This window comes from Canis lupus, chromosome 9, assembly GCF_048164855.1.
Source record: "Canis lupus baileyi chromosome 9, mCanLup2.hap1, whole genome shotgun sequence".
NCBI classification, from domain to species: Eukaryota; Metazoa; Chordata; class Mammalia; order Carnivora; family Canidae; genus Canis; species Canis lupus.
The window spans coordinates 32,163,159-32,189,865 of record NC_132846.1 but is presented as its reverse complement, the minus strand read 5'-3'; the positions used below and the strand labels follow the sequence as shown (position 1 = coordinate 32,189,865).

General features: G+C 46.7%; 1 protein-coding gene across 7 annotated transcripts in view; it reads right to left on the bottom strand.

Annotated features, from left to right (window-relative positions):
* Positions 1–26,707, bottom strand: part of SAMD4A (sterile alpha motif domain containing 4A) — a 216,720-nt gene that overhangs the window by 12,547 nt on the left and 177,466 nt on the right. For 6 of the 7 annotated variants that reach the window (XM_072838636.1, XM_072838635.1, XM_072838637.1 and 3 more), the window contains 5 exons: positions 18,917–19,250; positions 16,198–16,283; positions 10,642–10,760; positions 6,229–6,430; positions 4,746–4,872 (listed from right to left, as the gene is read on the bottom strand). In XM_072838636.1, the coding sequence (XP_072694737.1) occupies positions 4,746–4,872; positions 6,229–6,430; positions 10,642–10,760; positions 16,198–16,283; positions 18,917–19,250 (868 nt within the window). Of the gene's footprint in view, positions 1–4,745; positions 4,873–6,228; positions 6,431–10,641; positions 10,761–16,197; positions 16,284–18,916; positions 19,251–25,516; positions 25,673–26,707 lie in introns of those variants that run through there. The other variant, XM_072838642.1, reaches the window with a different exon arrangement.

Sequence of the window (26,707 nt, the reverse complement as noted above, 5' to 3'; positions counted from 1 at the left end):
GTGGAACTCTCAAAGCCCCAGAGAAGTATTTGGGCAGCTCCTGCCACCCAGGCATGCACAAACCACCAGGACAGCTCTTGCTATGGCTTCTGCTACCTCCCCCCGCAAGGGCTCATTGCATTTAGCTTGGGCCCCCCAGCAGTAATGGACCAGGCAGACATAGTTTTATGTCTTCAGTAAGGCAAGAAGGAAAGACTGAGCCTTCTCAGCTGTTGTGTAAAGCAGGCCTGTTTCCTTAACTCAGATGACATCTCTGAGAACCAGGAATTTTTCCCCTGACCATCAGACCATTCTAGTATTTAGTGAGGATCCCCAGTTCTAGGATGCCCAGGGTCTAGGCTGACCTGGGACTTTATAATTGTGCCTTTTCAGAAGTCCCACAAGTACAGATCCTTGTGCTCAGGCCCAGGGTCAAGATTCTGGAAGGGAGTAGCCATCCATTTCTAATGAAATGCTTCTGTAGGATCCACCTGGGGAGGGTGGGGGTGGGGGGAAAGCCCTTGCGACTTTTTCTTGGCAGAAACCAGCCATCCTAGCTGAGTCTCACACGTGTGGCACCTGTGGAGCTCTCTCCCAGTCCATGAGGCTGAGGTAAAGAGGCCAGGGTCTTTAGTACTTTAGAATAAGAAATGGGGTATTCTAGGAAAAAAACCTCTAAAATTCTACTTTGCCAATAACAGCTGAGGCTACTTGTTGAACAATTAGGAAGGTCTTTAGGTTAAGTGATAACTGGGGTTGCCGGGAGGAGAGAAATCACGAAACAGAGGCTGAGTAGTATAGAACAGAATTCCTAAACCTGTAGAAGTTTGTGCTGTGAAAATCCTCTGGGACCCATACTTTCACAAAAAAATGATGAGAATATGGGTATTAGACAGCATTGTCCCATCTTGCTCTAGCTTGGTCTCTCCAAATTTGATTTTCAGAGGCAGGGGAGCACAGGCCCAGCTCAGTTCTTGGCTGTGATACAACTGATTCATTCACCAACCTCCCTACCTATTATCTGCCAGTCCTGATCAGGATTGTTTGCCTTGGCTTACTAGAAGGCAAAGAACAAATGCATATCAGGTACTTAAGTGGGTCCCGGTTCTGGTCTTTTCCTGGCAAAGCAGCACCTTCCATTCCCCTAATGGACCCAGTGCATAGATGGTACTCTCCCTCTCCCCACTCTTTCAAAAGGCAATTCTCCAGAAGGAATCTGAAACACACCAAGGAGACCATGAATGGTAACAGCTTGGGGCACTATGCTATCATGTATGCAGCATTCAAATGGTGGAAGAAATACAGTTATGAGCTCGTACATAGGGGAGGTTTGCTATGGTGAACGGATATGTCACAACATGAAATGTTGCCATGTAAAGCCCCTTATCCATCTCACATCTGGACAGTGTAGCATCAAGGGTAGTTTGCAGATGGTTTTGTGAGAGGGAAGGAAGAGACGTAGTTCTGTGAGGCTGCCCAGCCTACCCTTTCCCATGCTTTTTTTTTTTTTTTTTAAAGATTTTGTTTATTTACTCATGATAGAGAGAGAGAGAGAGAGAGAGGGAGAAGCAGGCTCCATGCCGGGAGCCCGATGTGGGACTCAATCCCGGGACTCCAGGATCGTGCCCTGGGCCAAAGGCAGGCGCCAAACCACTGAGCCACCCAGGGATCCTATGCTTTTCTTTTAAAGTCAGCCTCTGGTCCCTCGGCCCTTTCCTGTCAGGCCCTCTAGGTGGTGAGGAGCCTCCGTGGCCTCCCAGTGTTACACCAGAGCTGTTTTGAGATTCTCTCTGACTGGATCCCAAGGGTGGCTGAGCATGGGTCAGCAGGAACAGATCTGCTTCCAAGATGACGTAGTCATTTTGCAAGCAATTTCCAAACTAATTTTCCAGTTGGGAAAACACCATGCCTTTTGGGGGAATGTGACCACACCAGGCACCACACTTGTTCTGAGCTAAAGTCACTCCACTGGTGAGTGTTATCAGACCCTCTCTCCCTTGCTTTGGGAGGACCAGGTTAGTGTTTCTTACTCATGCCAGAGGCCAGTGAGAGGCAGCAATCTAAACTTAGTAGCTCTCTTGGTTTGTCCTGGGAAACATCTAAAATCTGTCCCTCTGGGAATGAATTAAAAAACTACCCCAAACATGGCCTCCTAGGGGGTCCACAAACCCTGTAGATCCATGAAAGATTAGATCGTCTTGCAAACTCAAGCCAGGTGACTGATCAGCTGATGCACAACTTGGGGGCTTGTTCTAGCTCCTAACTTGGGGGCTTGTTCTAGCTCCCAGACTTTTCTATGTATTCTGGAGACATTTAATGTTTTCCATCATTTTAATGGAAGTATTTTAAGTTTACAGAATCAAAACTTTCTTAGAATGAATTGTAGTCTTCAGGATTTACCCATGTGTTTTAACATGGATGTTCTGAAAACATTTAATGGCCAGGAGAAAGCCACTATCCTGTACTGTAACACAGTTTTCTGAGGATTTAATTTAGGGTTTATATATCTCTATTCGATTTTGTGTTACTGTTACTGCTGCTTGGGTAAAAATGAAAGCCACTTGGTACCTTCCTAATTTTGACTCCCTGATCTGATATGTAGAATTTGGTCCTGCCCCCTGGCCACCAGCCCCTAGACGCCTGCTGAACTAATAAGGATGTGCTGCTTTGAGGGTCAAGGCCTATCCCTGAGAAACTTTGTCTGGGCCTGGCTGAGGAAGTTAGATGGGCCTGCTTGTGAACGAGGCTGCTTCCTCAGGGAGAAGGAAAACTGAAAATCATTATTAAGTGGCTGTCTCTGGGAGATGAGATTGGGCTGAGATGGGGAGAGGAAGGGGACAGTCACTTTTCCTTAAAAGCCCTTCTGTATTACTTGATTTTTTAACTCTGGGAACAAGAGGCTTCCTGGGTAGAGGGTAGAAACAATCTTAGGGTCCTAGTCGCCCTGAGCATGAGCAAGCAACAAAGGTGCAGATGAAGGATCTGTGTCTACAAATTCAAATAGTCCTCCTAGGGATGGCCCACCTCTTCCTGGTGGGTCTGCTCTTCCCACTTAAGATGGGAGAATGTGGGAAAGGTATGGTGAGAACAGAGGACTGAGGACTTGGAAGAAGCCAAAAGAAGGTACAAGAGGTTAAAAAGGAGCAAGAAGGCTCCAAGTGTATAGGGCCTGAAGGAGAAAGAGAGTGCTTGGCTATGCTAGGGCTCCCATGAGTCTGCAAGGTGGCTGGGCTGCAGTCCCAAGACTGAGGTCAGGGTGAAATATTTGTTCAAGGTGAAAGATCTCCTCGTGCCCAGAATGTCTTCAAATCTTGTCTAGATTCTCTTTTATTGGGAATGGATGATACATAATTCTGCATGAAAACAAAGGCTGGGACTGCATGACCCAGGGAGAAGACCTTCACAATCCCCAACTTTTATCAAATATTTCTTTCCAGGAAGCTACAAGTATCAGAACAGAGAAAAGGAGCTTTAAAACAAAAGGGTGCAAACAGGAAAGGCTCTAGAAGTCAAGAAGCAAGTTTAAACAGGCATCTGGACCATCTTCCTTTCCTGACACACCTTACTTTGTGGTGGCTCCTCACCTCCCCTTCCTCCTCAGCATCTCCCCACCTCTATTGCTGCCTTTCTCTCACTCCTTTATGCACACTCCTACCCAAAATCTTCCATACATTCCCCATGGAGAGTGGCTGGGGTCGGAGCTCCTCAGCCTTGAGTTCAGAGCCCACCTCATCAGCCACAATCTTTCTGGCTCCTTGGTCTACTCGGGGCTACTGCAGCCTGACCCTTTGGCTCAAGCCACAGCTTCCGGAACTCACTGAGGCACTTCGTATGATTGCAGTCGTGTTCCTTTGTCTCCTTCTGCCTGTAACTCCACCCTCCTCTTTCCACCTCTTCATTCTCTGTCCCCTGAAGCTCAGCTCCAATTCAAAGAAATTTTCTTTCCCACCCAGGCCATAGGACATTTCCTCTCCTGGAACTCCTATAGACTTCTTGTACAGAACATGTCTCTTGCCTAGGGTGAGTCTTTTCTTACAGGTACAGCACCTGTACCTGTCTGATTTTCCCACTTAGAGGGTCATCAAGCTGGATGTAGTAATTGTTTGCATGGCTTTATATTACTCATGGATCCTTGAGGTCACTGTCTGCATAGATGAAGTGTGCAAGCAGTTGTTAACTGTGCGTAACTCTGGTTACTCTGTTTCAGGAGGCATGGGGAGAGGTGCAGCTGACTTGAAGTGCACCAAGTTGCTCTTAAGCCAAGTAAAGGGAAGATGGCTGGTCCGATAAGTCACATTTGCAAGGTACTCCCAAACCAGAGGTAAGTCTCTTAGCTGTCAGTGCCATCAAAGTTTTCTCTTCTTCTGTTTCACTTTCTGCACATCCTCCCACATACACACAAAGCACACACACACACAGACACACATGCGCACGACACATGGAACCCCTCCCAACTCCCCCAGATACCCTCCAGTGATATCTCTGGTTTAATCAATCTAGAAATATGACTAGTATCAAAAATATCCCCGTCAGATTGCAACCGGCTCTGGGGCTCCATGTGCTGGCTCCCAGCCAACCAGCCGCTATTCATGCTGGCAAGGCACAGTTTAAAAAAGGAAAGGCTTCTATAAGCTCAAAAGAATGCGTGGTGACAGTCGAGGCTAAGCACTTTCCGGCTGGGTTCACAGGGGCATCTATTTTGGCATCCTGGCCTCCCCTCCATGTCAAGGGGAAGAGAGGGGGAGAGATCAAGGACAGGGCCCTACCTGGCTGCTGGAACATCAGCATATTCTGCGGAGAAGTGTGCACTGGCAACGAGCGGGTCCTTTGGACTGAGCTGTGGGTGCGGCTTGGCATGCTGTTGCTGCCCCCAGGATTGGCGAACCAGAGGTTCTAGTGAGAAATGCAAACGGAGAGCCATTAGTCCAGATGCCTTGGGGTCAGGGGCGGAGGGGGTGTGGAGCAGGGCGGCCAGCCAGAATTCAAGAGGCAAATACCCCTGGAGAACCCTTTGCTAACTTCTGGAAGAGGCCTGGCAAGCTCATGCTACACATCTACATATTTATAGAGAAGGGGTTTAGAGTCCATTCATTTTCTCTCCCTCTCCAAGCCCAAGGCCTTGCTCAACCCTAGCTTAATCTGGACAGCTCTCTTCCTCACTATCTCCAAAACTCTTTTTATTCCTTTTGTTGCCTTTGCTTTTCCTATCACTTTTTTTCAGAGATGGGAAGAGTTCTATAAATGTTTGCAACGAAGAGCACAAACTATTTCAGGGCTCTCAGTTGATTTTCTTTTTGAGAGTCTTACAACTTACTACAAAGCGAGGGGGAGAAAAAAGAATCTTTCAGCTGGCAATGAGCTGGCACACTTAGCTTGCGTTTATTATTATGTGGGTGTCCTAGTGGTGACTTCCTCTTGAACTGATTTGGGGCTTCCCACAACGGTCAGAAAGTGGGGCTTTCTCCTACGCTGTTGTATATGCCCTGGAAAATAAATCCTGCTCATTTTACCTGGAGCTGTTTTTTTTCCTGTTTTTAAACCAATCTATCATCCCTTAGGTTTCTCATGACAACCCAGACCCACTTGTATCCCTCCGGTCCCAGCCCCAACCTGCAGAGCCCCACAAAGCTGGACACACTGATGGAAGGCATTGGGCAGGGTGGGGAGAACAGGACTGGTGGGTGAGAAGCCTTTGGATAGAAGTCAGCTCTAAATCCCACAGTAAAGACCTCTGGGCAGCCTGGCCTTGAATAGGGAGAGAATATTCCAATTCTCTCTCTGATAGCCTCTCTTAGGCTCCTCTTTGGATTTTCTACCACAGTTGGGACCATGACAAAGGAGCTATTTGCTGTGAATAAAAAGGCTATGAAAGCTCCTTAGCTGCTCGTCTCTGGAACCCACATCTGGGAGGTGGTGAAGTCTGCTGGGGCAGGTCAAGCAAGGCAAATCCAAGATAGGTCTTGTATTTCCTCCTTAAGGCTCGAATGCACAGAGCCCCCAAGGTTAAAGGTTAAAGTGGTCATAGGGCATCTAAGTAAATCCCCATGAAGCCAAGTGCAGCCAGGTCATTGCTCCGTCTCCCAGGGAAACAGTGCAAACAACTGGTTACCTCTGAGCACAGGGACAACTGTATCTCAGTGCAGCCCTCCTCCACTCCTCTGCTCACCTCGGGGTCATGTAGGGATAGACCCTGAAGCCTCAAGCCCTGAGCTTCAGGCTGCCCACCCTCCTCCCTGGGGCAGAACACACCTGTCTTCCTTGTTTCATGATGGTGGGGTTGGCTGTGGTGTTGCGCTGGGTGGAGCTGACAAATCCACTGGTGCCCAAGAGGCCAAGGCGGGCGGAAGGGACGTTCCGGGAGGGGATCTGGTACTGGCGTGGGTTCCGTCGGCCCATACCGCCGCCCACAGAGCCGGCTGTCGGGAGGGAGTTGGACTGCCCAAAGCCGCGGCTGTGAGAGGGAATGGACAAGTGAAACCCTGTCAGTCACCCACAGCCCTTCCCAAACCCCCAGCTGCCGGCAGGATGCCTCCTGGGAATCTGCATATGTGTAGACAGTTCGCAGGTCTCTCAGGGGCACAGGGTAGTTCTGTTATCAGGAAAGGGCTATGATTAAAATGACAGCTAAGAGACATCTGAGAGTGACCACTCTGTGCACCATCCTGGGCTTTTTACATTGATTCTTCAGTCCTCATGAGACAACCTGTGAAGCAGGTGCTCTCTCCCGTTTTACAGCTGGGGAAAGAAAACAGAGGGCTTTGCAATTTTGCAAAGGTCCCACAGGCAGTGGGGGATGGTGCTAAAATACGAGCCTAGGAGGTTGACCAATGTGCTTTTCAGCTATCTCCCATGCTGGGTCCCAGGGCCCTGAGCAGTATGTGCCCGGCACGAAGCCACACAGCACAAAAGCCTCAGAGCCAGGATCAGTGCTCCTTCTGTCACCCCACAGTCTGTTTCTGATGTCTGCATAGCACAATTGCAGAGAGTAGCCTGGGAGCCCCACTAGGATGTGAGCTCCAAGAGAGAAAAGATGGTGACTGTCCTCACCAATCCTGCATGTCCCATGCCTGAGTCAGCTCCCAGCACAGTGAATGCAGGCTGAATGTACGAATGGGTCCCTGCCATCATGATGCTTTTCCCTGTGGAAGACTTGATCCCATGTCTGGGGTTCTGATTCCCAGGTTGAAAGTAGGGAAGGAGAACGGAGATGATGTTTGCAAGTGCTCTGGACCTAGGACATCGACAGCTCCCTGCTCCACAGACCCTCCCTGAAGAAAGCCAGAGAGGTCCCGTGTTCCTGGAGGCCGCCAGGGACCCTTGGCTTCGCATTCGGACACTGTGCTCCCACTGCTCCAGTGACCTCAGCGGCCAAGAACTCATCCTTCTCCAACATGCCTCAGGTTCTGGGACAGTACACAGCAGCCAGTAGGGTTTCAGGAACCAGCACATTCCTTCCAAGAAGAGTCAGCTTTAGTCATTTGCTGATCTTTAACTCGAAATGCTTTACCTCCAATGGCCACAAGATGGAACAGACTTGCTTTCCCTGCCACACAAGGGAGGCCTATACTAAGCCTGTGAGGAGACAAGGCTGACGTAGTTTAACCAGTTGAAAATGATGGGGGTTGGTGGGGGGGGGGGGTGCTGCAAAATGGTCATTTCTTGAGGAAGAGAGGTGTGTGTGTGTGTGTGTGTGTGTGTTATCTAAGCCATTAGCACAGTTGATCTCAGATAATGTTTCTCTTCTCCCCAGAATGCCTACATTTCCTGAGGGGGAGGAGGCAGAGAAGAGAATTCCACAGGTGAGCTGGCCGCAGCTCATTTCTGGGCTTGTGTCATTCCACTTCCAGGTTTTTGTGACCAAGGAAAAGGTTCCTGATTCCTGTCAGGGACTCACCTACATGTGGTGAGAAGGACACTCATGGGTTCTAGGTCTCTAGCTCATCCTTTTTCCCACACCTTCTTTTTACTAACATTAACTTTTTTTGGTTTGAAAGAAGAAACTTGGGCCAGGAGAGGGTAAAAGTAATTTCACATGATCTATGAGACCTCTTTTGGAGGAAGGACAGTCTGAGATCTAAGACAGGTGGAAACAAGGATGAAAACTTGTCCTTTGGTTTTTTGGAGTTGGAATATTGGCCACCTGGCAGATGATTCTGTATTCTAAGACTTTATTTAGTGCAGATAGCTTTTTTGCTCATTTTCCTTTTTGGTCGGATTTTTAAAAAGTTATTTCATATGCAAAGTACAGTAGTCAATGAGTGATGCTAAAATGATCTGTGCTTCCAGGAAGGCAAGATTATATTCTTGAGCAATATAATGTGGGCAGAGGATTCTGGTATGGGACACTTAGTCACTGAAGAAATGAGGGCTCTAGAGACTCCTATAGTTAGGACGCATGAGCTGGGCGGCACGTGGCGCATAGATCCCAGCACATTTTGGGGTCGGGATAGGGGATAGAATTTGGCTAAGTCCTCTTTCTAATGACTGTGGGGCCCTACTGTGACATCCTTAGTTGGTTATTACAAAGCCAGAGTTGAGGGTTACCACTGCTGGCAACCTTAGGTTACTTCAGACCACTAGGCTTAATGACCTAATCATTCTTTCTGGGGAGAGAACAAAGTGACAATTCAATGTTCATTTCTCATTCTTTTGCTCTGTCCATCTGTGTCTTTCTCTGCTTGCCGAAATCTAGCCAACTGATTTCATTACCTTGAAATGCATGAAAAGGCTGATAAAATAACATTAATAAGAATCACTTAATTTGGGATTTGTGATCATTCAGGCAGGGGCTGGGCTGCAGTTACCTTTGTATTATGGGAGAAACAGATTTTCAAAGCAAATTAATAGCACAAAAAGATCCCAGAAGTAATAGCTAATGAGAACAAATTATTTTTCTAGCGCTTTAGCAACTTCCAATTGAACATCCACAATTGATGATTGAATTCATCCTTATCAAATCAATAACAACAGGTCCCTCAAGATTCCAATACGGCAAACCTTGGGTAGCCCAATACAAACGTTAGTTAATAACACTCCAGAGAGGTCAAGGTTAATGAGAACTCTGATATGGACCAAGGACAAAACAGAGCAGACAGAGGCAGGGGGTGACACTTTGGGGAGAAGCAAAGCTTAAAAAGCTGCCTTCCTCTTTATCCTCTAAATTCCTTCTTCCTCTTGGAACTTGTGTCCTGAGGGCCTGGTGTTGCATGAGGGGTCTGGAATCTTGTCCTCTCACCTGAGAGATATATTGCTGCCCTTATAAGAAGAGAGAGAGCCTGGGAAAGCAACAGTCCCCAGGGTAGCAGGCCTGGCCTTTCACTTGGGTCCCTGGGAATCCTCAGGGTACACAGGTGGTCCAGTCCATCTACCCAGGGAACTTGGGGGAGGGAGCTGCCATACAGCATGCCACTCTGCCTGACTGCTTTTTCGGCCTGGCATATGTAGCGGTTAGAAGAGCAGACTCTGCAGCCGGTGCTGGCTTGCCTGGTCCAAATCCTAGATACCCCTGCCTACCGATTCCTCTGTAAATTGGAGTTAATAATAGCAACTCTACCTCATATAGTTGTTGCAAGAATTCAACGTATTAATATTCCTAAAATGCTTGGATACCACTTGGCACACAGTAAGTGCTAAATGTTCGTTTAAAAAATAACAGTGTTATATATGCTGGAATGTGATAACACTTTAATTTTTACATTAGTCTTTAATGAAAACTTTTCATAAATCCGAACTATCCTTATCTCCCTTAAATAATATAAAGCAGTGATGTTTTAAGGCACACTTATGCAAATAAATGCCAGAAATTTTAACAACACAGAGCTTCTACATATGCACTGAGAAATTAATTCAGAACTTTTTAGGTGCAAATGAAAAGATTATTTATCTGCTAATGTTTAAAAATGTAAAACAGAAAGTTGATTTTTCAGAATGTTTATACCATCATTCTTTTGTCTCCGCCCCCCCCCCCCAACTGTCTGTCACTGTTGAAGGCTTCAGGAACCTACATCTCCCCCCTTGACGCCTCCCCCAGATTGTCACACTGTAATTCACCTGTAATATGCAATTGGATTCCTCAATTTAAAACCAGATTAAGGTAATGGGTTCTAAAGTACAACAAGGCTTATTTTTAACTGCATCCAAGAAGCTGAAGTACTATGAAAAATCAAGAATGGTACTGCTCCACTCTTAGATTGCAGCTCAGACCAAAATAGACCAGCATTGGGCTCTTCACCCTGCCACCAACTATAATTAGCTAGTCTGCAGGGAGAAGGGAGAAAAAAATGACACTACCTCGTAAGGTGCTGATAGAATAACCCATTTTTGTCCTCTCAGGGCCCCCCTTTGTGGATAAGTCACAAAGTGTTTTGTGGGCATTCACTCAATCATACCCATCTCCCCTTGATGCCCATCTGGACTATTACCGTCATTTTGATCACGTAAAATGCGTTATAGAAGATCACGTTCAGTTCTCTTTCTGGGAACACGTTCTCTCTGTAGCCTTCTCCCAAGCCCATCTGTTTAAGAAATGTGATCTGGAACTCCCCACGGGGCATCTTTGTGGACAAGGAATGATGCCCTGCCATTGTCCTGCCCAGGGACCCAGGCAGGCAAGGGTGCACCAGGGAACCACCAGGCATTGAAAGGAATGAAATCCCAACATACTTTCTTTGCTGTCGATATCCTGATATGTCTAGAAGGGTTTTCCGAGGGAAAGACCGAAAGAGCTTCTGCACCTGCTGTTTCCATGACAACAATCTTTTTTTCTGAGTCTCTGTAAATGCCTGCAAAAACAAACAGGACTTTTTAATGGGTGGCGCAGCCTGGCATTAGGGGGAGGAACACACAATTAATAGGCGGGAGGACATCAGAGTCTTTGCAGCTGTCTTTTCTTCACCTGTTTCCCACCTGGTCCAAACAGCAGTCAGTTTCACTTGGGAGCCATCTGTACTGACAGTGCAAGTTATTTGACATTGGAGGTACCTGGTAAAGTATATGCATTAAGCTTTTGACAACGCTTGTTTTGGTTGTGTTTCTGGCAGATCCACACTCACCTTCCTCTTCCTGACTCTATTCTGGATTAACCAGGAATGAATTGCAAAATGGATTGTTGAATACTCTAGCTTTTGCAGGCCCCCTTTATTTTCATAATCAATGGAAATGCTAAACCACTCCAAAAATCAATCTGCTTGATAGTGTGTGGTTAGCCTAGAGTGGTCTGTAGGTTTTCAAAAAATGGAGTATAGTCTCTGCTATCCTATCCTATCCTATCCTATCCTATCCTATCCTATATACTATAGATCAGGTTTGGTGTGCTGGGGTTTTTGTAGGGCACAGGGCTTTGTTGAGAAATCTCAAGGGGCCCCATGCCCTACAAAAATCCCAGTGCACCAAATCCTGACCTAAACTTTGCCTAAAGTCTAGGAAAATGGGTAGATCTGATGCCTTCTCAAATCTTTTTAGTAAAATTGGCATTGAGGGGGAGTTTTGTCTGCTTTGTAACACACTGTCATGTATATCTTTTTTTTTTTTTTTTGTACGCTAAAGCCTGGGGGAATGACTTTACAGGGGTAATGAGTCCCTAAGGCAGAGACTCTCAAATCTGTCATATAAAATCCCTCAAGACTATTAAATGCAGTTTCCTAGGCCCCTTCCCACACACCTAGAGCCTGATTTAATAGATGCAGACAGGAGTCCAGAAGATGTTTGCAGCAAGTGCCCTGGTAATTCTGTTGCAAACGGAACATGGACATGCACCATTCTAGATGGTTTGAGGATCCTACATGCAATATAGGAATGCCCTGTCAGGTGCCTAGAACTGTGGTCCACAAGTTGTGAGAGATCCATCAGATTTGATTGATTAGCAGTAACAGTGATGGAGATAACATACCCATATAGTTTTGTCAATAAAACGTGAATTCCTTTAAGTAGCAATAAACTATTACTTAGAGTAGCAGACTATATGACTCTTTCCCATAAAGGAAACAGATTCCTTAAATAGAGAAAACATGACAGCTTAATTTTCTCCTGATGACATTTAATCTTTAAGGTTCTAAACATAGGAGAGCTATGTGAACAAAAGCAAAAAGATGTTAGTTATATTGTGAAAAAATTATTGTCTTGCAAACCCCTTCCTCCTGGATGACCTTAGCCAGGTGCCTTTAAGCATATTCATCCAGGAGGGCTACCCAATCAAGGGACTCCAGGCCTCCCTAAAGAGGTGCAGACACCAAATAAGGTACATGGTGGGTTGGTCTCATGGGTACGAGGTAAGGACATGGTTCTACTTTGTGGTCCCTTCTCATTTGTTGGCAATACTTGGTGAGTGTCCAACTATACACGAATGCCTCTAAAAACCTGAAAGGCAAGCATTTCTGCTGGACGAATAAAGAAAGAGATGGATAGATTCTGCTTTTGACTGGCTTATTCTGCCAAAGTTTGAGTGAGAACACAGGATGCAGGGATACTAATCTAGATGACTTGGGAGAAGAGAGTCCAGTCCAGGTGGTCAAAGGAAGGCTGGGGATGTATGATATGGGCAGGGCTCAGATCCCTGCACACCCTTAAGCAAGTTCCTTTACCTGACACTGTTCCTTCTAAAAAGCCTGGATAACATCTCCCTCAAAGAGATGTTGTAAGGGTTAAATGAGATAACACATGAAATGCACTTAGACTATGTAGGACATGCCTGGCTCTTAGTTAATGGTTCAATAACTGTGGCTCGTAGATAATCTAACCAGGTTTTTGTGGTTGCACAGACCAGCCCTTTATAGTGGTGGTATATGCCATATTTGGCATTCGACAATCACCTTTAGTCCCAACAAATGACTTCAAGTTCTTAAAACTATAATACCAGGCTGGGTCTGGAGCCCAGCCTGAAGGACAGCTGGCCTGAGTTTCCAAATGACAAGAGGAAATGGCTCACTTTATAGACATGCATTCAAAGTGCCTCCAAGGACACCACTTCATACATGACATGTCCCGTGGTGGCAAAGAACATCCAAGAAGATGGAAATATTTATACCCTACCACCACCCAGGGAGGTGAGCTCATTCACTCAGAACTGGGCATCAGGCTTATTTAGTTCCAGGCTGCGGATAGGATTAAGCCCCTCAGCCATGGTTGGTAAGTGTGATGGCCACTTCTTGGTCCTGGAGACTGCATCTGAGAGGCATGAGAGGAGCTAGGTCATGGCTGGCAATGAGGGATTTCCAAAAGCTGGTCTCTGTATGTGCCTGCAAAGTAGCCCTCCATTGTGAGAGCTCTGCTACCAGCCAGGATGACTGACCCCTCACCTCAGCCATTCTACTGGCAACTCTAGATTGGGCTGGTAGCAGCTTCCTCAGGGACTGGAGGGGACGGAAGCTTCTATTATATAGATTGACATAGCCAGTCAGCCACTTCTGAGTCTTCTTTTCCTGTCAGGGCCAAACCAATGAGTCTGTCTGGAGGAAGGTATATAATATGCCCTATAGCTTTTGTGGCTGCATCAAAAGGCTCATAAAGGGTCAAGAGCCCATCTCTATAGAACCTTCTCGAGATGGCGAGGAGGCAAGAAGCCAGGGATTATAATCCAGGAGACAAAGTGATTGATCTCAGAAATGAAATTCAGAACTTTCCTTTCCTCCCTTTTGCTGCTCTAGGGAATTGGTCCCTTTGATCCTGGGGAGGAAGGAAGGTGTCTAGGTTTGGTCAACACCCTCCCGTCCAGTCAGCTAAGGAATGGCATGTTCAGACTGTGAAAGGGAGTCCTGTTTCATGGAGCTCAGGTGAAATTCAGCCAGGGATGGAGACTGCGTGCTTCAATGGGGCCTCAGAGGGAGAGTGTGTTCTGCCCACATAGAATAACCTGAGCCTGTGGAAAATTATGCAGACACGTTTCCTCTTTCTTGAACTAAAATAATAATAAGTCTTGCACAACATTTTCCCTTCCAAAGCAGAGTGCAGGCCCCTCCATCCCGACATAAATTTAGGCAAGCAGACATGGCATGAGCTCCTTTCTGCTCATGACTCCCATCAGCCAGAGGCCCCTCTACTGCAATTGGGGCCGCCTGCCAGCAGATGAGTCCACGTGGTGCCATCTTTGCATTTAATCACTTGGGCAGGCAGGGAGAAAAAAACCCAGGCATTTCCTAAATATTCTAAGGAAATGGTAAGGAGAGCCAGGCTGCCCAGGGAGGGCATGCATGATGGCAGGAAGGCGAGAAGCATCAGGCTACAGCTTCAGGGCTGGCGGAGGCCAATTAGGAAGTCTGTGCACCGTCCAACAGAGGCAGCTGGAGGGCTCATTATTTTGTCTTGTGGGCTCAGCAGACTTGAGGCAAGATGGAAAGTAACTTATAATGCGTCCTCCAGTATCTTGAAGGCTAAGTGTGAGCATGGGCATGGGAGAGGAAGCAAGGCTCTAGTTTGCTTTACAGAAGTTTAAATCCTCCCCTGCTCAGGCCCCTCAAAGCCCACTCCAAATGTTCCTAGTAAGACAGAGCCCTCCAAAGGCTGTTCTCTCTGCCTGGGGCATTCCTACCTCCTTACATATTGAGTCTTTACCACCACAACTGCAGCTTGCCTTTCGGGCCCAGCTTGGAAGCAATTCCTCTGAGGAAAAGCCATTTCCAATTCTGGGTTTGGTGGCCTTGCTCCTCATCTGGGCTCCATGGGAAGCCAGAACAGCCTTATCTTCATGTGTGTGATCACCTGGTTTTCTTTTACCTTTCACTACCCTCACACCATAAGCAGCTACCTAGCCAGGGACAGGGCCTAGGCATTTAATCTAGATCTACGGAATGAATGAGTTCTAAAATCCTTTAACACATCCTTGCCTTCTCTTCTTCCTGTCACTTTTTGCTGGCAAAACACTTGCGGTATCAGGATTAAAAATACCAAAGGGTGAGTTAGGGGCTGGGGAGAAGGCCACAGAAGAATTTGCACTGTTGAGAAAGAAAATAGCAAAAAAGGGAGAGTTCAGGGGATTGTGGGGCAGTGGGTGGGAAGGAAACCCAGAAGGAGACCATAACCTGTTCATGAGGGTACTGGGTAGTCAGATTGTGGACAGGTGGAGGGCCTAGCGAACTGGCCTTAGACAGATGTGCCTGTGTGGCAGCTGGCAGGGTGGGGACATTGTGAGCGGCGTGCTGGGGAAGGGGGACAGACCTCTGTGCTGGGTGTTTCCCTTCACTGCACTTCTGGGGCTCTGAATGCCAACTCAGCAAATGTGAGCAGAGTTAGGGGCCTTTACCATCTTTTTTTTTTTTTTTTTAAGATTTTATTTATTTATTCATGAGAGACATACCCAGAGAGAGTGAGAGACAGAGAGAGAGACAGAGAGACAGAGAGCAGAGGGAGAAGCAGGCTCCATGCAGGAAGCCTGATGTGGGATTCAATCCCGGGTCTCCAGGATCATGCCCTGGGCCAAAGGCAGCACTAAACCACTGAGCCACCCGGGCTGCCCGGCCTTTACCATCTTATTCTAACATTAAAATTCCACAAAAGACCTCAGTGCTGTGAAGTTTATCCAAAGCCTACACTGTGACTCTTATCTCTGTGACTCTTTGGAGGGGGTGCTCCCAAGAAGCCACTGAAGTCTTGGGTCTGAGGCACAAGTCCCTGTCTCCACATGTGCTTCAGGGCAGCTTCCAGGGCAGGCGGCTGCCCTAGCCAGCAGCACCCAGGATCCACCTGGCTCCATCAGGGAGATTGTGCTAGTACTGAGTCTAATGGGGCATAGCTCCAGCCTGCCTCAGTCCTTCTTCAAAGGGACATGTTCCTATAAAAATCCCAAATCGAACCACACGGAACATAACATAAACACATCATTTCTTTTGTACACTCTCCAACCTTCTTCCAAGTTGCCCTGAGCCAAATGGCAAAATATCTCAACTCAAAATTTTAAAGACTGTTAAACGCCAAGGCTAGGTGGCAGGGCTGTGTGTTAACTACCTGCCAGGCTTAGTCACTCAGGGATTCTTCTGGCACCAGAAGTTTCTCTCAGGCATTCACCCTCACATCAGAGCTTAGTCTGGATGACTCTCTAGATACCCAAGTATCACAAGCTGTTGCTTAGGTTTGAAGCCACCATAGCCGAGTTCTGCCCAGAGTATTATTAATGTCTCTCTACCCTTCAGAAACAAGTTGTTGGAGACCCAAATGATCACATCACAGAAATGCTGAGAACCCTTTCTAAACAATGAGACAAACAATTTTGTGAAACCCATTACTACTCACCTCATGAATTAGACACTTGTCTATGAGCTGTAAATAGGAACTTATATTTTCCTCATCAGGTCTGGAGACCAAGAGCTGTGTGCACACTGTGAATTAAAAAAAAAACAAAAACAAAAACAAAACAAAAAAAACAGAAAAAAGAAAAGAAGAATTAGAAACATGTATACCCATTCTAATCTCTGAGATCCGCCCCCGATTTCCTTTCAGGACTAATATTTTGAGAAGTATGTGTGCCTGTGGCTTTACGTAAGGTTCACAAAAAAGGCCAGAAGGCTCCTCATTCCACTGAAGTCAAAGGCTTGGTCACCACGGGAGCCCTCGCCTCGAGAAGCCCCTTTGGTTAATTCCAGGCATACCATTCTATATTAAGCCTTCTGCAATCCGGCCTCAGACAGACACTCTGGGAGAAGAAGAATGTGGCCATGTCCTGAGCTCTATCTCTGAAAGAGGCTCCTTTTGAGAAGGTAGTTCAAAGGCATCAAAGACCATCGACGTTATCAGAGAGCAATCTCCATAACTTGCCGGATGAACTGTGCGCCTCGTCTGGAGGATTCAGGCTCTTGCACATCTTTGAGGCTGTGAGGTGTGTGGGCACACACAGGAGCAGGATGCCTGCTCAGTCACTGGAGAGTTATTTTTTCAAAGTGATAACACACATTTAGACAGCCACAGGTTCACTTACACACTCAAGTAACTGAAGGAATAAAGACAGAGCAGTACTCTCTGTACACACACCCACTGGGCTCTCCAGGGCCACACTAGCGTGGCCCATTCTAATCTCACCCTGGAGGCTTTGATGCTCTGATTTTGACAGAGGTGTTTAGAAGGTCATGGTAGAGGTGGCTGGACAAAAGATGTCAATTAAAAGTGGAAATGTCTTGCAGTCAAGCTCGAAACCTGAGCATCATGATTCCTTCCTCTCCCTAATCCTGCCTAACCAGTCTGTCACAGTTCCATTTATATCGTATCTTTGCACAGAGATTCCCAGTATATAGCATTGTTTGTAATAACAAAAACTTGAAAACTACACATACATCAACGTCCATTAATTGGAGCCCTGTTAAATTATGCCTTATGCATACAGTGGAACAGTATGCAACCTTGAAAAAAGAATCCGGGGGCGCCTGGGAGGCTCAGTCAGTTAAGCATCTGCCTTCGGCTCAGGTCATGATCTCAGGGTCCTGGGATCAAGTCCTGCGGCAGGCTCCCTGCTCAGCAGTCAGCTTCTCCTTCTCCCTCTGCCCCTCCCCCTGCTCATGTGTTCTCTCTCAAATAAATGAATAAATAAAATCTTAAAAAGAATCAGTATGATATTGATAGAAATATTAAAAATATATAATGTAGAAAAACAAGGTGCATAAAGACATGTAAACAACACCTGTTTGTGTGTAAAAAGGACACTCGTGCTTGTATATGAATATTATAAAGTTTCTGAAGGGAGAAGCCAAGCCTGTTTAGAACACGCACCTCATGGGAGGAAGATGGCAGGGCCTGGGGGACCGGTTATTCTTCACTTTCCATCATTTTGTTTAGTTTTGATTTTATGCTGAACATGAATTTATTGTGTAATTAATTTGAAAGTAGCTCAAGTTTAAAAAGAAGCCATGCCAAAGGAGTTTGGATCCTCTGAGGACAGAACCCGCCATGGATTATACTCAGGTTTCCACCTCCTACATGTAGCTTTACCCATGAGGTCATCTGTTCTAATCCCACCAGCAAAGAACCCACTCAGAGGTAGGAGGTCAGGAGGTTAAGAGGGCTCAGAGGTGAGTTGGGGGAGACCAGGGACTCACCCTGGCCATCAAGCTGACTGGCCTCTCAGCTCAAAGGGATGCTACAAGTTGTCTCCTCTGAATCAGATTTCTATGGATCTAAGTCTTTTTTAGGACATGTATACACAGGGAGTTTCTCACTGCACCTGTAAGACTCAGGTGTCCATTTCTTTTGGTAAGAACTTGATTCTTTAAAATGATTGGGCAATAAAGAAAAAATTGTTTCTCCTTCCCAAAGGAGAAGTAGCTGGTATTCACTACATTTTAAAAATAATCACACTTTCTTATGAAACATTCAAGTACAAATTATTCTAGTATTGGACTTTTCAAGGACTATAATCAGGGCAACCCGGGTGTGATCCTGGAGACCCAGGATCGAGTCCCACATTGGGCTCCCCGCAGGGAGCCTGCTTCTCTCTCTGCCTCTCTCTGTGTCTCATGAATGAATGAATAAAATCTTAAAAAAAAAAAAAAAAGGACTATAATCACATAATCACTGTGCCATGCACAGGGGAGGCACAGGGCAGTCCAGGTAGAAAGAGTGCTCTTACCCAAAGGACCACATGAGAATTCTGTCCTGCTTTCCAGACAGGCACAGGGCATGGCCGTGGTGCCTTCCAGGCCTGGTCTGTAGTAAGGGCTGACTTCTGCCTGCAGGCCCAAAGGCCCAATGAGCACTCACTCTACTAGGAGGGCCCAGCAAGCCCTGGTCTGAAGGAGTGGAAGAGAAAGGAGACAGGGTTGAGGAAGAGGCCTTTAGGGGCCAGAGGGATCAGAGTTCAGATCCAAATGATGACCTCTGAGCCTCACTCCGATCATCTGTAAATGGGCTAATGACATCAACCCTGACAGGTTGATCCAGCATCCGGGGAGCCCCTCAGGAACCAGGAGCTCTGGTTAGTGGTGTAGAGTGAAGAAAAGGGGGAGGCGTGAGAATCAGGCTCTACCTTTCCCCATGACTCGTGTGAACTGCCCGGGTAGATCCCCCTCCGGCAGGGGGGCGACAGCCATCTCCCCATCACAGCTACTCAGCTGGTGTGGCTGCAGCCCACCACTGGCCCCAGCGGAGGTGTTGGCCGTGGCACTGCTGGCCGAGGCACTGTCTTTGCAGTCAGGGCTCTGGCCCTCAGGGCCCATCAGTGAGGGTGGGTGTGGAGCCTGGGGCTCCCGGCGGCGAGCTTCGGGGGTGGTACTTGGGGAGCTGTAGGCCTTGATAGGAGTCAGGATCATCTGGTGCAGTTCCTGGAGTGGTATGCGCAGGTTACCCCCCTCGATGATGTCCTGGATGGTCAGAGGGAGAAGACCTCTGTTAGCATCAGCAATGGGGGTGGCCTCCCCCTTGATGCCTCCCCTCCCCCGCCCCGAGTGGTTCCCAGACAGGACTCCCAGCTGCTGGCCCCTTCATCACAACATTCTTTGGAAATGCAATCACCTTAGTTTTATCATTCTATTAGACCAGGTAGAAAACTTGGAAAATACAAATAGGCACAATGAGGAAAATGTACATCACCTGAAAATCCCACCATCTAGAGGTGATCACTAAAATGATTTTCAGATAAAGGGCTAGTTTCCAAGATCTATAAAGAACTTCTTAAACTCAACACCAAAGAAACAAACAATCCAATCATGAAATGGGCAAAAGACATGAACAGAAATCTCACAGAGGAAGACATAGACATGGCCAACATGCATATGAGAAAATGCTCTGCATCACTTGCCATCAGGGAAATACAAATCAATGAGATCCCACCTCACACCAGTGAGAATGGGGCAAATTAACAAGGCAGGAAACCACAAATGTTGGAGAGGATGCGGAGAAAAGGGAACCCTCTTACACTGTTGGTGGGAATGTGAACTGGTGCAGCCACTCTGGAAAACTGTGTGGAGGTTCCTCAAAGAGTTAAAAATAGATCTGCCCTACGACCCAGCAATTGCACTGTTGGGGATTTACCCCAAAGATACAGATGCAATGAAACGCCAGGACACCTGCACCCAATGTTTCTAGCAGCAATGGCCACAATAGCCAAACTGTGGAAGGAGCCTCGGTGTCCATCGAAAGATGAATGGATAAAGAAGATGTGGTCTATGTATACAATGGAATATTACTCAGCCATTAGAAATGACAAATACCCACCATTTGCTTCAACGTGGATGGAACTGGAGGGTATTATGCTGATTGAAGTAAGTCAATTGGAGAAGGACAAACATTATATGGTCTCATTCATTTGGGGAATATAAATAATAGTGAAAGGGAATATAAGGGAAGGGAGAAGAAATGTGTGGGAAATATCAGAAAGGGAGACAGAACTTAAAGACTCCTAACTCTGGGAAACGAACTAGGGGTGGTAGAAGGGGAGGAGGCCGGGGGGGTGGGGGTGAATGGGTAACGGGCACTGAGGGGGGCACTTGACGGGATGAGCACTGGGTATTATTCTGTATGTTGGCATATTGAACACCAATAAAAAATAAATTTATTAAAAAAATAAAAATAAAATGATTTTTTCACATTTCCATCCCTGGCTTCTTCAGTGAGTTTCTATAAAAAAAAAAAAACATTTGGATAGTGTACATGCATACCCCTAAGAAGCTGTATAATAAAGTTGGGTCATATGTAAGTTTCTGTCCTGTGTAGGATTTATTTGTTTTGGATGAAGGAACCTGCTCATTCACACCACCCACCCATTTGGGGTAGTGGTGAAGAATACAGACTTAAGGACAGATGCTGGGGTTCAAATTCAGACACTGCTGTATGACCTTGGGCAAATGACTTAACCTCTCTGTGCCTCAGCTTCTCTATGCTGAAAATAAGGATAATAACTTTATTTGCCTCAATGGGTGTTTGTAAGGATGTTAAAACTTGTAAAGCTGCAGGTCAGTGTCAGGCTACTACTGGGTCGTGCGCTTCTTTGTTAAATTACTAGGTATGTCTAGGGCTCTGATGAACTGGGCACTGTGCTAGGCAAGGGGATATAGTGGGAACCGCCCTCCTTTACAGTTTCTTTGGAGAGTTTACATCCTACCCTGAGATGAACATACTGTGTTTGGGACTGAGGTGCAGGCCAGGGTGGCTGTGAGGGAAGGCTCTCTGAAGGGTGATGTTAGAACGGGAACCCAAATGAAGGCGGGCACGAGGATTCTGAGAAAGTGTGCTCCATGCAAAGCGCATGGGGAGGGCAGAGGCTATGAGGTAGGAGCATACCTGGAGTGTGTGAGGAAGAGCAAGGAGGCCTGACATGGAGCAGAATGGTGAGAGGAGAGTGTGAGAAATTAGGTCCGCAAGTTGCTACCAGCGCCTGAGCGTGGAGGCATGGATGCTGGAAATTTTTCTCAATGAGCTGGGACTTCAGGGAAGGGTTTGAGCAAGGGAGTGACATGTTTTCAAAGAATCATTTCCAGAGAGAAATATGTGTGTATAATCTATATGTATATGACACCAATGACCCTTGGACAACATGGGTTTGAACTGTGTGTCCACTGACCTGCAGAGTTTTTCAATAAATATGGTATGGTATTATAAATTTATTCTCTTATGATTTTCTTTCTTTTTTTAAAAAAAATTATTTGAGAGAGAGACAGCAAGAGAGAGCATGAGCCAGGAGGAGAGGGATAAGCAGACTGCACTGAGCAGGGAGCTGGACACAGGGTTCGATCCCAGGACCCTGGGATCATGACCTGAACAGAAGGCAGACACTTAACCAACTGAGCCACCCAGGTGTGCCATCTCTTATGATTTTCTTAGTATTTTCTATTCTCTAGCTTATTTTAAGAATACAGAATATAACACATATAACATATAATATGTGTTAATCCACTGTTCATGTATCAGTAAGGCTTCCAATCAACAGTAGGCTATTAGTAGTTAGGTTTTGGGGGAGTCAAAAGTTATACATGGATTTTTGACTGCACAGGGTGGGGGTGCTCCTCTACCCCAAGCTGTTCAAGGAATAACTCAACTGAAGTTGTATATAATATAAATGGCTTTATATGTTGTTTAATAAAATTGGGTCCCCCTGCACATATGGTTTGATATACTAGCTATTATCTATTAGAAAAAGAGTGAGGTTGATTCTGATTGACATTTATCTGTATGCCAGATGCTCATGGAGGCACAGAACAGGCTTTGATGCTTGTGGTGAGGGGTCAGGGCCTGGCAGTCTTTTTGGCATGGTGAGGAGCCCGGCCTTCTGCCACAGGGCTGCCCAGTCCTTCTGCAGTGAACCTCTCCCTGGAACCCAGGAAGGACTCTGACAATCAAAGCCCTGATTACTAATGAAGTATTTAATCTTCTGAGAGCCCAGAATAGCAAGGACATAATTTTAAAAGCCTGAAGCATGAGTACCAATCCATTCCTGGGATCCTTTCTTATCAAGAAAAATTGCTTGATGATGTCAAGGAACACAAGTCCATGGAACACGATCACTTGTACACCGAGACTTTTCAATCAATCAATTAGAAAAAAGGAAACCTGAGGATGCCAGTCTTGGACAGGCACATCTCAATTCTGGGCAGCAAAACACCAATAGCCTGGCCCTGTCATTGGCTGGAACCTGCTTTACTCAGTAGGTTGGAAGCAGAATCTTAGCCGAGTCAGCACCCATGGTTATGGAGGAAATTGAAATGCTAAGTAGCCATCAGAATTGTCTCCATCCTGCTCGGGGCTACTGTCCAGCCTGTTTTAGATGGGGGGAGTCTTTCTTTCTTTCTTTTCTTTCCTTTCTTTCTTTCTTTCCTTTCTTTCTTTCTTTTCTTTCTTTCTTTCTTTCTTTCTTTCTTTCTTTCTTTCTTTCTTTCTTTCTTTCTTTCTTTCAAGAGGAGGGCTTTAAAGTCTACTGCCTTCCTTTTAAATCTGGTGGATAGGGCAGAGGTAAGACTAGCCTGATACCTGTGCTGGAAAGCCTGATAATGTGAGTCAGGAGGTGCTCTTGATCATTCCCAGTTCTCCTGCTGTCTAGACTGGACCAGCCTTTTCCAGAGTCTAGATGGCATCGTGTGAATGGTTCCTCCACTTTGGACTTGGTGTTTTATCAGGGCAGGGCATATGGAGGTAAGCTAGATGACTCATGCCAGGAAGCACCTGTTGTCTTTACCAACTCAACTATGTGTCAACTGGGGGACCCCTGCCTTGAGGTCCTCCACTTCTAGCCAATTGCCTAAAGGGCACCTGGGATGTGAGAGGTTCTGATCTTGTCCAGCCCTTGACTGAGGTGGGAGGGAGGGGGGTTGGGAAAGGAGAGTGAAGGGATGAAGCTTCCTCACAGAGTGGGGCTGAGGAGACAGAGCCAACCGGCTTCTTTGGGGGATCACATCCATCTCTGCCATGTCATTCCATGTGACAGCTACCGCTGAGGTGAGCAAAGGCATGCTTGTGACATTTTGTCAGCTGCCACCAAACAACCCTGGCCTGTTCTCATCACATGCAGAAAAGCTTCTGTAGTTACTCAGTGACGGAAGAAAGAGATTTTGGTTATGCCAAGAGCTGAACTCCCTGAAACGGGAAACATACTTGCTCCAAGTTCAAAGCTTATTTTTTTCCACAGGAGACAAGCACCCCAAAAAGGAAACCACAAACCTAATGACTAATGACGGATACTTTCTCTGCAGAAATCATGCAGAGTTTTGTATTGTTCTCCCCCACAGCCTCCAAGCCAGTGTCTCAAAGAAAACGCTTGGCTACCAACAAGTTAACAATGCCCTTTATGCCAGCCTCCATGGGGTTAGGTACCTGACTCTTCAAAATCAATTCTAGAACTCGCCCAGGGTGAGAAGGAAGCTAGGAAATGGCCGAAGGGGGACCCACTCCAGCATCGTCAACTGGCTGTGGGGATTAATTCTCCATGGTGACAAAAGTAGGGAACCAACCCAAGTCTCTATTGATCCTTCAGACCATAAATATCATCCTACATTATAAACACAAAGAGGCAAAACGAAGCTGGCTGTTCACTCATGGGCCGAGCCGAGGAGCTCATGGCAGAGCAGGAACCATGAAGGCTGGCCCGCCACTGCCCACACTCAGCTTTGGCAGCACAACTCAGGGCACACTTGGAGCGATGGAAGCTCCTTGCCCACTGACCCCTTGCCTGGCTTTCTTAGGTCTTAGAGGAAGACTGGTTTGGAACCTTTCACAGGGCACGTTAGGGCAGCAAGGGGCAAATCATCTGGAAGACAGAACTCGGGCAGCCAGTATCCCAGCACTTATGCACTGTCTGTGGCCCCATCCTTCCCCCTGTGTGGGAAGAACTGGACTTCTCTTGCTGCATCTACGCCTGCATCTACTTAAATCTGCTCCCCCTCGCCACCTTCCGTTTACCAGCTGAGCCCTACCAGGAGCCAGGCACTGTGAAACATGGAGGATACAGCAGAATCCTCACCCTAAGATGCCTACACCAGTTCCTGGGACCCACAGTGTGTGTGTGTGTGTGTGTGTGTGTGTGTGTGTGTGTTGGGGCGGGGAGAAGGTGACTATTTATGTGTGTCTCGGTGTCTATGTGTCTCCTTTTCCCATGCCAGGTTCCCAGGGAATAGTTCAGCTTCACAGTTTGGGAGTTAGGTGAAAAAAGGCCAGTGAATAAAAGGATGTAGAAACATTTTCAGTATTTCAGATAAATGTTGAGAAGTCTGCCCCAGTGCCCATTCTCATCTTCCCTTTTCCTTCTCCACCAAACATCTTGAGAAGTCTAGGCTTCCCTACTCAGTGGCCTTATTGCCCATTCACACTCCCTGGTTCATGGGTTTTAGCTCCATCCCTCCATTCTCCTTGTGACTCTTTTCTCATTGTAGCTACCAGTGACATGTTGGTGGCCAATTCCAGGGGACAGTGTTCAGTACTCATTGTATGTGACACATCCACGGACATTGTGACATCCAGTGACATTGTGTGAGACACATCCACAACCCCATCAGATTCGCTCCTTCACACTCTCTCTGACCCTCTGGGCAGCTCAGCCTCTGTCATTGTTTGGTCTCTCCACATCTTCTGGTGCTCCTTGGGGCCTGTCCTCAGCTCTTACCCCTTAACACACACTTCTGGGGGAACCAATTGCCACTTACACACAGATGACCCACAACGAGTCTTTGAAACCCTTGTGGACTCTAGCATCATTCTTCTGGCCACTAATTTGCTTTTGCTTCCTGGGTGTTCCGCAGGCACCTCAGACTCAATTTGTCCAATTGAACTCCACTTCTGCTAACCTGGAAACTCCTCCTATATTTTCTGTTCCCAAATGGCATGGAACCCGAACCAATGCCTGGACTTCTGCTAAACGACCTCTCTTATCCCTTTCCACCTTCACGGCTCCTGCCTTAGCTCAAGGGCCCTCCGTGGCTGGTTCTAGGCTCCTAACGATTTGCTAGTCAATGCTGACCCCTCCAAGGTCTCCCTCCTCCTCATCACTCAGAGTGCTCTGTTTCATCCCAGGAAGATCTACCCCTATCTGCCTCAGTGGTGGCACTGATCACAAGGGATTGTGAGAGCAGTGGCTATGTCTGTGTTGCAAATGCACTACTTGAGTTCCGCAAAGGCAGCAACCATGTATTTCTGTACTACTCACAGTTAGCCTCCAGTGGATGGGGTAAATCTAGTCCAAGGCAGCTGCTTAGTACGTATTCAGTGAGTGAGTGGAAGAGCTCTGGATGTAGCACTTATCTGGAGCAACTACTGATTATGAACTAGCAATGGGCGGGGTCCCAGCTATCTCCTTAGAAATCTCTGGGTTCTATGTGAGGTAAGAATGCTGTAGGCAGGCAAGGGCCTGATGACAGCATTTCCAACAGCATAATCAGCTTGGGACATCTGGGAATGCCAAAGAAAGGGCTGATGTGAGTCTGTTGCTGTTGCTGGTGGCCTAAGTGGTAACACAGGAGAGACAACTCCCTCCCTCAAAGAGTAGAAGAGCCTTGGGTCCCAGAGGAGGGAAAACAGAGCCCAGAGCTTGAGTCCTGAGTAGAGGCTGAGGATCCCCACCCACAGGCCGTCAGCTCCTGAAGGGATAAGCACACAGGTGTGTGAGCTCAGGTGTTCTGAAGCAAGATCAATGTGCTAGTCTGATAGAGACACAGGCTTTTATCCCCAGAAATGTCAAAATAAACTCATTACTGCTTTTCTCTTGGCCATTAGCTGCCCTCAGACTTTATTACTTTTGTCATCTTTTTAACACCTCACATTCCAGGCAGAAAGCATTTTTGTGGAATTAATATTATTCTAGGTGTGAAATGGCATGGATTTCTCAAAGGCCAGACAAAGTCAGTGGCATGTCAAGGCCACCTGTGCCACCTTGCTGCCCTTGTGTTTCCCCAGGCCATAGGGAGTGGACCAAACAGCAGCTCCATCTCTGTCTTTCAGGTGGGTGCGTTTCCTTAGTGACAGAGTTCCTGTGAGCTCCTGAAGGATGCTCCAAAGATAAAGGGGGATGATCACTCTCTCACCATAATCCTTGGCAATCTAGATTGTCCTTAGGCAGAACACATCCTGGGCCTTTCTAACAGATAAGGAGAAAACTGTCCTCTTGAATGGTCCCCAAAAGAGAATAGTTTCTTATATTAAAGATGGCAATAATCACTCAATTAGACAAATTACTTGGTAAATAAAAATTAAGAACAATGACAATAACCTCGGGTTCAGTTGGATAGGTCGCTTGTCATTTGTGATTCACTTTAATTAAGGGCAGGCCTTTGAGCACATATGTGGCTGTGAGTGGCCTCTATTCATCTGTCTATACCAAGGTTTTCAAAGCCACCTTCTT